General features: G+C 30.9%; 1 protein-coding gene across 1 annotated transcript; it reads right to left on the bottom strand.

Annotated features, from left to right (window-relative positions):
* Nucleotides 1-365: 365 nt before the first annotated feature.
* On the bottom strand, nucleotides 366-4542 carry F3H (flavanone 3-hydroxylase). The gene is made up of 3 exons (XM_089611577.1): nucleotides 4081-4542; nucleotides 2596-3024; nucleotides 366-905 (listed from the first exon to the last, which is right to left on the bottom strand). The coding sequence occupies exons 1-3, from the start codon at nucleotides 4438-4440 to the stop codon at nucleotides 603-605; spliced, it is 1092 nt and encodes a 363-aa protein (XP_089467703.1). The 5' UTR covers nucleotides 4441-4542; the 3' UTR covers nucleotides 366-602.
* Between the last annotated feature and the right edge of the window lie 6633 nt (nucleotides 4543-11175).

Raw genomic sequence — 11175 nt, 5'->3', positions numbered from 1 at the left:
TCAAATCTAAATATTTATGGACATATTTATGTATATTTCTTCTTTCAAACTAAAATATATTAATTATTTTGCAAAAACGCGCGAGACATATATTGCTTGTGTAATTTTATCTATAACTCTACTGACATAGTATTATTTAGGAGTTCTGAAGCTGATCTTATCTCAATATACAACATCTTGTGCGATTGAGTATAATAAAGATAGACTATGATATCTTTTTATTATTATATTTATTTGTATTATTGTTGCAAAAGCCTCCATAACACCTTAAATTAATTTAAAAATAATAATACTAATAGCACAATTATAAATTCTGAGTTAGAAATTAATCAATCGCACGCTAATAAAACTCCAATGAAATGCTTAGAGTAGAATGTGCTCAACTAGATCCAACAATTTATTCCAAACATCAGTACTCTAGTAACACATAAAACATGAAGAAATGAGGTTGGTTCACAATCACAATACTAACCACCAATTACGGAAATTTCAAAAAGAAAAAAAAAAGCTTCACAATAAAGCAAAGCAAGGATAGATCTTGAATGCAAAAAGGTCCTATATTGAAGCATTGTTATTAGAAGTAGAAATTTGAGACTATCCGATTAAGCAAGGATTTGGTCAATAGGCTTTGCTTCAAGTTTGGCCTTGTCTAACTCCTCGGATAGCTTCTCTTTTGCAAGCTTTTTGAGCCTGGCCATCTCGATATCTTTGCCCATCTTTCTCGTGTACATCTCCGCGAACGTGATCGGCTTCTCCATAATCGATTCCTCTCCTTCTCTGATCTTCAATGGATACACCGTCGCATTTGGGGCCGGGTTTTGGAACGTGGCTATGGATAATCGGCTTTGGTTCGAGTTCACCACAGCTTGGTGGTCCGCGTTCTTGAACCGCCCGTTGCTCAGGAACTATCCCAAATAATTAATTTTGGTTAGTGAAATGTGAGATCAAGTTCACTAGAAAACGAAAAAAAATAGACAAGATGACAAAAAATGAAAAACACTTCAAAATCCTCAAACACGACACAAAATATATATATATATATATATGAAACCAATTTTTTTCTTTATATTTTTATGGCCAAATTAACAAAAAAAAAAAAAAAAAGATTTTTTTTTTGTCACGAAAAATCGGTGGGTATTTAAAAACTTTTGCTCTAAATATGAAACGTCGAGTTCATCGTCACATATGGCACTTTGCAATTGAAGCCTGAAAAGTGGAAAAGAAAAAACAACAAAGGTCATTTGGTGTTGTCACACTTTTCACTTTATGTGAGCCATGATGATTCTCTCACCGTTTTTGGTTTCCAAATGGATGTTTGAGTATGCCTAACAACATGTAAAAATGCTCTCATTACCAAACTTCTAGAAAGTTTTCATTTCATTTGCCGACCCATAAAATTCCTTCCACTTATCCAGAAGCATATTGGTTACAATTATGCTTTCTGTCAAAGAGATAAAGGTGGTCACAATCATATTCGCTACGAGTACTTTTTCACAACAATCAATGAAAGTACAACAGGGCTTGGGCTTTATGTTGTTCTAGTTCTTTCTGAGATGGTCCATAAAAAATTTGGACTTTTTCAAACATGTAGATCTAAATTGATTTGATTACGGATATAGTATTTTTCAAACAATTATTTTATATAAATAAAATAAAGTTAAATGAAGCAGCAAACAATTTTTTTTTTAAAAAAAATGGTAAAAATCAACAAAAATAATTATTTACAATCTGAAAAAAACTACTTTTGTAATGATACCTTTTTTTTTTTTTTTTTTAAAGATAGGATAATAACTTGAAACGAGTATTTTTTGCAATAAGTTTCAAAAAGGAGCTACCAGAGACAATTTTTACAAGTTTAACAGGCTTGATATTTGGGATAGCTATAGAAAACGTCATTATTAGACATCCAATTTTAAAAACATATTAACTTAAGAGTCTTTAAAAAATCCAAATTAACCTATGCCCTTAGGGAAAATAAAAAAAATAATATTTTTGAAGTACAAAAAAAATATTAAAACAGTGATATTTTAAATCTTTTTAAAATAATAGTGCTTTTAAAACTGGAAACTATATGAGAATATTTTCTCTATGTATAAAACTGTTAATAGTAAACGAATTTAAATGAAATTCAAAACAGTAATTTTTTTCTATAAACATTGAGAAAAATAATTATCTACAACTAAAAAAAATAAAAAATTTTTAACTATAACATTTTTATTCACACTATCATAAATTTCAAAAAAGCACCAACATAAACAATTTCCACTATTTTAACAACCCTACTACTTCTACATATTCCAAAGCTACGACACAATGCATAAGGCCGTAGTTATCAAGAAAATTTCAAACTTGATTTTAAAAAATTAACAAACTTTTTATTTATTTTAGTAAATTAGTCATTTATCAAAATTAACGCATTAAAATGCTATAAACAATCACGTAAAATACTATCTGATTAAAGAAGTAACGTCACTAAATATGACTGAATTTTAAATATATTTGAAACGATGGTTAAATTACAAATTCAAGATTTCAATTGACATAATTCATACACAAGCAAGTCATGAATGTAAAAAAATATATAAATAGACTTACGTGGCCATGGTCTCCGAGGTTGACAACAAAAGCACCTTGAACAGGCTGGACAGTGATCCACGTGTCGCCACCGTCTCTGGTGGCCTGAAGCCCACCAACCTGGTCCTGAAGCAGAAGAGTGATTGTCCCTGGGTCAGTGTGTCTCTTTAGGCCCAAAGTCAGATCCGGCTGAGGGCATTTCGGGTAATAGTTGACCACAACTTTCTGGTCCATGTCCACACAGGCCTCGGTCAAGGCCTGTTTGTCTAAGCCCATTGCCTCGGACAAGACCTCCAAAAGCTTGCAGGCCAAGCCCATTAAAGTGTCGCTGTATTTCTTGGTGACGTGGATCCACTCCTCAGGCTTGTCTGGCCACCTTGAATAGTCTCTGTTGCGAACTGGGTATGAGAAGTACGTCACTATCTCACGCCAGTCTTGAACTGCCTCTCCCTATAACAAAAAAATAACAAAATAAGAAGAAGAAAAAAAAAAACATCAATTTTTTTTTTATCGTTGATTTCGAGAAGATATTTTTCTTTAATATATGCACTATTTAGATAGACCTATTTTAATCCGGGTTTTAATTTTAGTTGAAGTAAATTAAGAATAATATTAATTAAAATTAGCTGAAAATTAATGTGTGGTTACGAATTTAAAATCATTCGGTATAAATATTAACCGTTAAGTATAACAATCATAACCTTAAGTGATCATTTTAATTAAGATTGACTATATCCCGAAAATGTTAATCTTAATCAATCTCCACTTTTAGTTGATTATATCAAGGTCAACTAATAAAATGTTTGATTGGAACATTAAAACACGAAAAATTGCTTCAACTACCACAATTCGATAAAAAAAAAAAAAAATAAAAAAAAATAAAAAAAAAAAAATTCAATTTCTCACCAAAAATTTAATTTGGCAAAAAATACTACTAAACCACTTGTACAAAATACAATTTTACTCTCAACAATTGATGTCAACAATAGATATCGATTGTTGACATATATGTCAACAAACAGAGAACTTAAAACTCACAGATGTTCACAATAGATGTCAATTATTAACATCCATGTCAACCATAGATGTCAATCGTTGACATTATGTTGAGGGTAAAATTGTATTTCTACAAGTGATTTATTAGTATTTTTGGTCAAATTAAGTTTTTGGTGAAAAATTGGAAATTTTTTTATCAAATGATGGTAGTTAATACAATTTCTCTAAAAACAATTTAGGTATCATCAAAATGTTTTATATAAGCAATGAAAAAAAAATACTAGAGAGGTATTTAGAAAACGGGTTAAGGGACCTATATGAGATTTAGTAAAGTATAATTCTACGTAGCTAAAAAGGAAATACATGTGCCTATCCTTTAAATACATTCAATTGCCATAGCTGTTTGTGTCCTATATGGTGATCAGATCAAATCAAAGCTCTTACTATTCATGGACCTACAATATATTCAAATGATGAGAAAGAAAAAAAAAAGTAATAATAAACGCTCACTTTAAGATGGCTTGAGACAATGAAACCGCCCTTTTTTCCACCGGACATGTCGAACCGGAGCTTCTCCTCCGGCGGGAGGGCGAAGAACTCGCGGGCCAGCCGGGTCATGTCTCCGACGAGGTCAACGTCAACGCCATGGTCAACGACCTGGAAAATACCCCAATCCTCGCATGCCGCGACGATTTTGGAGCGAATCTCGGCCCTCCGATCGGCCTCGTCGATGCCTTCGAGGGAGATCACGGGGATGTCGGAGCTGAACTCGTTGTAGGCGACTTTTGGGCGCTCGTCCTCGTCTCGCACGAAGCTCGATTCCAGGGTTTTCTCTCCGGCAAGGGCCGTCAGAGTCGATGGAGGAGCCATGAAAACTACGTGTGTTTCTCTCTGTCTCACAAAATAATGAGATTATAATATGAAAGGTGTGATTTTAATTTGTGGGACAGTGTTTGTTTTGATAAGGGTTATATATACGTGTAGCAAAGCTTTTTAAGATGGTTGAGGAAATGTGGCAGCTATATCTAACGTTCAACTCGAGCTAGCTATACGTATACTGTGTACTTCATATATAGCGTGAATATACCTTACCTACCTAAAAAAAAAAAACGGGATTTTTGCAATATCATTCAAAAGATGCTCTTTCGTTTGTCTTTATTATATTATACTCGTTTCGCTTCTTGAGAGTATTACTCAATAGTGAGAGAGGCTAATATGTAAATATACTAAACATATATAGTAAATTTGTATCTTTTAAATGTAATATGAAGAAGGAAAAAAGTAATAGTAAAAGATGTAAAAATAAATGAGAGAACAAGAAAATATAATTCAAAAAATTTAATTTTATATGATGTTTTTGTGAAAATTTAATGGGGTTATTAAAACTGTATTTTTTTATGGCTTTTTGGTAAAGGGATTTTAAAAGAATACTATTCAGCTTTAGTAACCATTTTCTCCCGCATTCTAATTTATAGGTCATACAAAAAAATATAGGTCACTAATTTTAAACTTTAAAGCAGGAAGAAAATGAGCTCTCCGGTCTTAAGATAATAACGTGAAATAAATTTATTTTAGAATATTATGTGGTTCTTAATACAAAATACCACTGCAGTAATCTATCACATAGTTAATAAATAGCAACTCCACTCCCAAATGCATCATGAGGCCGCCACGTGCCGTCGTCAGGCGGCGACACGTGGCGGTTTTTTTTTTTTTTTCTCTTTTTTTTTGCCAGCCTTTACATTTTTTTTTGCCTTCCGGTTTTGGTTTTTTTCGGCCAGCCTTTACATTTTTTTTTTGCCTTCCGGGTTTTACTTTTTTTGCCTTCCGACGTTTACATTTTTTTTCCCCCGGCCTTTCGGCCTTTATTTTTTTTCCTCTCTCATCAATATATTTTGTATATTTTTATTTTATTTTATTTTATTTTTCTCCCTCTTTCATCAATATATTTTGTATAATTTTTTTTATGTATATTATAATCATAATTATTAATACTATATTATATTATATCAATAACATACATTATTTTTAGTATATGTTATTATATATATATATATATATATATATATATGTATATATATATCTTCTCTTGGAAAAACTATGTGCTATTAATATTACACGTAGATTTTGTACAATTTTTTTTTTTTATGTATTATCATAGATATTGTTGGAATAAGTAGATTGAAAGACCATGGATACTGGTAAAAAAAATTATCTTACATGGTACAGGTGGTCCACGAGATATTGCTATATATAGAAGCTATGATATTGACTCAGCAATTTATACTCCATACGTCGTCCGGTGGAGTATAAATTGTTTGTTTTCTCTTATAGTCCGGTGGTTGGTTCTGTTACAGGTTTAGTTCGCCGGAGAAGTTCTTTTGGTGCAAATCTCTTCTCATTCCGCCGTTTGATCATTGGTAAATTGTTCGTCGATTCCGGCACCCGTGGGAGTACAATATTGCTTTAAGGAAACCGTCGAACGGTCCTCGACTTTTGTTTTTCCTGTCTTGTCTTCCCTTCATATTTTCCATTTATAATATTGTTGTTGTCTTTTATTTATTTTATTTCTTCTACTATCAAGTTTGTCTTTTTATTCTAAAAAATTAATATTATTTACGTAATATTTCTAACAAACATCAGTCAAATGAAAACTTTGTCTATCTGTTTTCAAAAATGATAATTTTACCACTCAGTCATATGCAATATGATATAAAAATCAAACTCCCAAGTCCATTTTAATTTTGAAATCCAATAAAACCCATACTTTATTTGATAATATATGTACATTTTAAATACATATAATTTTATATATATTAAATATTTACATCTTTTCTGAAGGGAAGCAATGAACAATCATAAAAATATTAGTTACAAATAATTATTTGTTCTAATTTTATTTTAAAAAGTATGGTTTTGTAAATAAAGTGTTTAATATACATCTGTTATTAAAGTTATAGTAGTTTAAGAATTAAAAGTTTCCCGAATATATGATTTTGTATCAAATTAAAACTCAGGCCAAATGATTTAAAAATTGAGAGAGGTTTTTTTTTTTTTCCCTTCCCCTAGTAGATAGGTTCATTCTTCTTCATAAAAACATGTTTATGAGATCATTTTAATTGGTATAAATTTTAATTAAAATAAGGGCAGTGTAGATTTATAGTCAAAATGAACCTATAGATTTTGTTTTTAGCCTACGTTTCACATTTTTTTAGGGAAATAGTCAATAAGTTTAGGTGTCAATATTTATTAGACTAATTTGTCCTTTTATTTATACAAACGGAAATAATGAAATATAAGGAAATTATAAAAAAATTGCCTATTTTATTTAATTAATTAATTTTCATAAATTCAAAAAAGAAACATGATAATTAGAATTTGTCAATTTTGGAAACTTCCTCCCTAATACACATATATTAATTTTCAAAAAAAATGATATTGAAAATATACGAGTTTAAAAAAAAATCTAAAGAACAGGATGAAGATGGCCATGTACAGAAAAATGCAGAAAACAAAATCTTGTCGAAGAAGATGAAGACATCTTCATATTAACAATAATTAACAACTACCAACGAAAATTAACGTTAATTAACAAAAACTACGAAGAAGAAATCTATACTTCTCTCGGGAACAATTCGAGAAGACCTATTTTTTTTTATAAAATTCCTCGGACATCGAACCAAAGGAAGAGCTCCTGGGTCGAATTAGGGTCTCCAAGCTCCGATCGTCTCTTCCGCCAACCATCGCCGTGAGGCTCGTCGCGATCCCTTTCTGGAGCGCTGTCCACAGCCTCCCTCCGGACTCCGAGAACACCAACTCCCTCCCCTACGCTCTCGTCGACCGCCTCATGTGGGCATCGATCTGGCTCCGACGAGCCTTCGCCGACCTCCTCCGCCGCCTCCGGCCGATCTGCGTCATCGACGACAACTTCTTCGGCTGGACGGCCCCCGTGGCTCGCGACCTCGGCGTCTTCCTCGTCATCTTGGCACGTTGAAGGTTAAAAAAAAAGCCCACATCTGGTTTTGTGGGGTGACTGGAGAGAGAGAGAGAGAGAGAGAGAGAGAGAGAGAGAGGGAGAATGTGGATACTAGGAATTCAAAATTTGGTAACTACGTACTACAAAATAGGAACTTAACACGTACAAAAAAAGGAAAAAAAAATACGCTAATTAAAAAACTGTCTTCATTATTGAAGGACAAAAAAATAAAATATATTTTGTCACCTAATACGTTTGGATATCTCCCTAAAAATCTCCAAACATATGCTAGATCTCAAACCTAACGTTTTAGGTGGCCTAATTAGTTACAAATCTCTTAAAATAAAGTGAATTATGTACCATAACAATAAATTGGGGCCAAATGTTTTAGTACACTATTTCATATTTTTTATATCTCCGCTCTACAAAAACCTTCCCAATAACCTTTTCTAGATCTGACATACCGACTCAAATAACCAAAATACATGTTGCATATATTTAGACAAATTAATAATTTTCTAACTCTTTAATACAATTCTGAATAAAGTTACAACACGAATGCTACATATTTAACTGTTCTAGAAAACATCGGGAATGACGATGCATGATTAGACGATTTTTTTTCTCACGGGATGCTAAAATCAACGCACTAAAAAATGAAGATACTAAGGTATTTGCTCGTGGCTTAGTGAAATGAGAATCAACATTTGCCTTTTATGTTCAGGAGGGTATGTTTTCAACTATGGAAGGCTAATTCATGCTAAAAAAGTTCGATCATTAAGGATAGCTTTCAAACCTTCAACAGTTAATGTTACAGCCATGCAAATAACCAATCATTAAGGCTGGCTCATTCATTTGAAGGTCTCAAGCATTTTTTTTATTTTTATTATTATTATTATTATTATTTTATTGTTTTCGACTATATTTAAAATTTTAAAACACTAGTTTTTTTTTTTTTTTTTTAAAACAAGTACTTTATTGAAAAATGTTATACTTTTTTTTTTTATAAAGAAAAATGTTATACTTAAAAAATACTATTCTTTTAATTTTTCGTAGTTAATGATATAATTCTTACAAGAGAATGGGGCCCACGAAAATACCTTTTTTCTATAACACAAATAAACAGTGCAAACACGTATTGTTACTCGAACTAGCACTCGCCTTCATCCTTATCATCACATACAATTAATTGTGTTGGTATGGTTATTAAAAAAATATGTTATTTATCATCCATGTGGTCTCACCAAACCGGCAAAGCATGTGCCTATCTACCAAGTTTGTTGCTTGACGATTCACGCCAATATTTGAAGAATTTCTATTGTAATTAAATGTCAGTTTTCGAGTCATGAATTTGTTAGAAATTTCTACTATACTTTTATCAACTATGTCACTCGCAGGAGTGTGTGATTTGAATTGAACACGTACTTTTGTCTCAAATATTCTCATTTGCCTTCTATTGATCAAATAGAAGAACAATAGATATTTGTCAACAATAATAAAGATTCTATGTGACGACGATCTCGCATAAAGTCTGTACCCGGGTCCCGGATCGACTCAATTGCTTGGCATTTATTATCTTTTGGGGATTAAGACTTTTCGTTATTTTTTTTTTTTGGGATATTGACGGGGGCTTATACAATAAAGCTAGGTGAATCACAGTAAATTTTTTTTTATTAGTCGTTTTTTTACAAGTCAAATTAGGGAGATCTAAACTTAATTAGGTGTAGTAATAATACAATTACAATTTTCAAGACTAAGCAAATGGAATTTATTTTTAAATATTTATTTTCAATAGTACATGATCTGGAAAATTAGGATCAGGATCGTACAATTCATGTCATCAACTTATTGTTCAAGCACCAAGATTTCTGAATAGAGAGTGAAAAATCAACTTGGACTAGTATTTTAAAAAGACCATTAGCAAGTAATTCATACCAAGTTACAGGCTGTTAAGAATAAAGTCTGACTTGTTCTGATTTTTGACCGTTTCCTTACAAGATTCTTAGTCCAAATTTCTATTGATCCTCACAAATATTATTTCAGTTTTGTTTTAAGAACCCAAGAATTTTCGGCCAAGAAAAACGCAGAAAATAAAAAGCAAGAGAAGACACTAATAATTTACTTAAAAATTGGGCTAATGTATTTTGAGCTTAAATGAAAAGCTATATGCAATATATCGGAGTCTAATTCCGAAAAAAAAAATAAAGATATATATATATATATATATATATGAGTCTGATTCCGAAAAAAAAAAAATCAGAGTCTAATATACTTATAGAAAAATAAAAGATAAATTTTTTTAAAGTGGACCTAATCAGTAAAAACATATTAAGAATAGACTTCTTATTTAAAAATTATATAAATATGGACTTTCAGACAAAAATACCCTTAAAAGCATTTTAAGTTTAAATTACCTTTTTATCATTTCATCATCTCATTTCAACTTACTCCATCGTATTTCATCTTATTCTATCATATTTTATTTTATTCCATCGTATTTCTTGTTATCTGTTAATTTTGTCTTTAAATGCTTGTTCTTGTGATATATTTGAATTAGAATTTAGATTTTTCACTGATTATAGTATGATTATGAAGTTTTATTACTGAGTTTTGTGTGTTTGGAAGAGTGTTTGAAGGTTTATTACTAAGTTTTGTGTGTTTTCGAAAAGTTTTTTGAAGTTCTATTATTGAGTTTTGCGTGTTTTCGAAGAGTTTTATTGTCCACGTCAATTTTTTTCATTCGGTGTAAAAATTACACAAAATATAAATTTTAGAGTTTTTCCATTAGAGAACTCGAACCCTATTTATAAAGTTTTAGAGTTTTCTATCCATTGAAATTGAAGATGCTCTAATAACAACAAAGAGTAAGAAATCAGCGTTAAATGCTCAAAATATATACCAAGAAGTTCGAAATTGGACAAAAAAAAAAGTTCAAAATTTTATAATTGTTCGAAACATAAATCCTAAAATCTAAAAATTTGTGACAGCGTTGAAAAACTAACCATAGCGGCAGAAGAGATAGAAAAAACCATTATTTACTGATTCATTCGTCTAGCGGTGGTGAACCACAGAAAAAGCCCAAATATTTATTGGAAAAATTACATAATTAGCATAAAACACACGTCAGTTTTTATATCTCACTCATGTTTTAAAAAAATTCGACAGTAATCATTTCCCTATTCTCATAACAAAAATACCTTTGTATTCCAAATCTGGTCAACAGTTTTTGAAATCTGGTTAACAGTTATTGAAATCTGATCAACAATTTTTGAAATTTAGTTAACAGTTATTGGAATCTGATTCAAAATATTAGTATATTAAAATCTGATTAACAATTATTGAAATGTAGTTCAAAATATTATTGAAATCTAGTTAACTATTGAAATCTGGTTAACCACTATTGAAATTTGATTAACAATTATTAAAATATGCTCAACAGTTATTAAAATCTAAATAACAGCTATTAAAGGTATATCGGACATTTCAAAAACTAAAACGATTATTTATGAAAACTAAAAAGTTGAGCAGTTAATATTAATTTTTTTCTTACGAAAAAGGCTACCGAAGGCTATTTCAATAAGAAAAGCCCAAACATATAAATCAGGCCTGAACAAGTAAAACCCACACGC

This window comes from Urtica dioica, chromosome 4 (assembly GCF_054948205.1).
Source record: "Urtica dioica subsp. dioica isolate 48M chromosome 4, U.dioica_male_clone48M_v1_H2, whole genome shotgun sequence".
Classification (NCBI taxonomy): Eukaryota; Viridiplantae; Streptophyta; class Magnoliopsida; order Rosales; family Urticaceae; genus Urtica; species Urtica dioica.
This window is presented reverse-complemented; position numbering and strand designations above follow the sequence as displayed.

Bases quoted from the DNA above. Each gene is read 5' to 3' on its own strand.
- F3H (XM_089611577.1), bottom strand. From the start codon at position 4,440: ATGGCTCCTCCATCGACTCTGACGGCCCTTGCCGGAGAGAAAACCCTG. The intron at 3,025-4,080 runs GTGAGCGTTTAT...TTTTTGTTATAG, and splicing joins TTGTCTCAAGCCATCTTAAA to GGAGAGGCAGTTCAAGACTG. The intron at 906-2,595 runs GTAAGTCTATTT...TATTTGGGATAG, and splicing joins ACCTCGGAGACCATGGCCAC to TTCCTGAGCAACGGGCGGTT.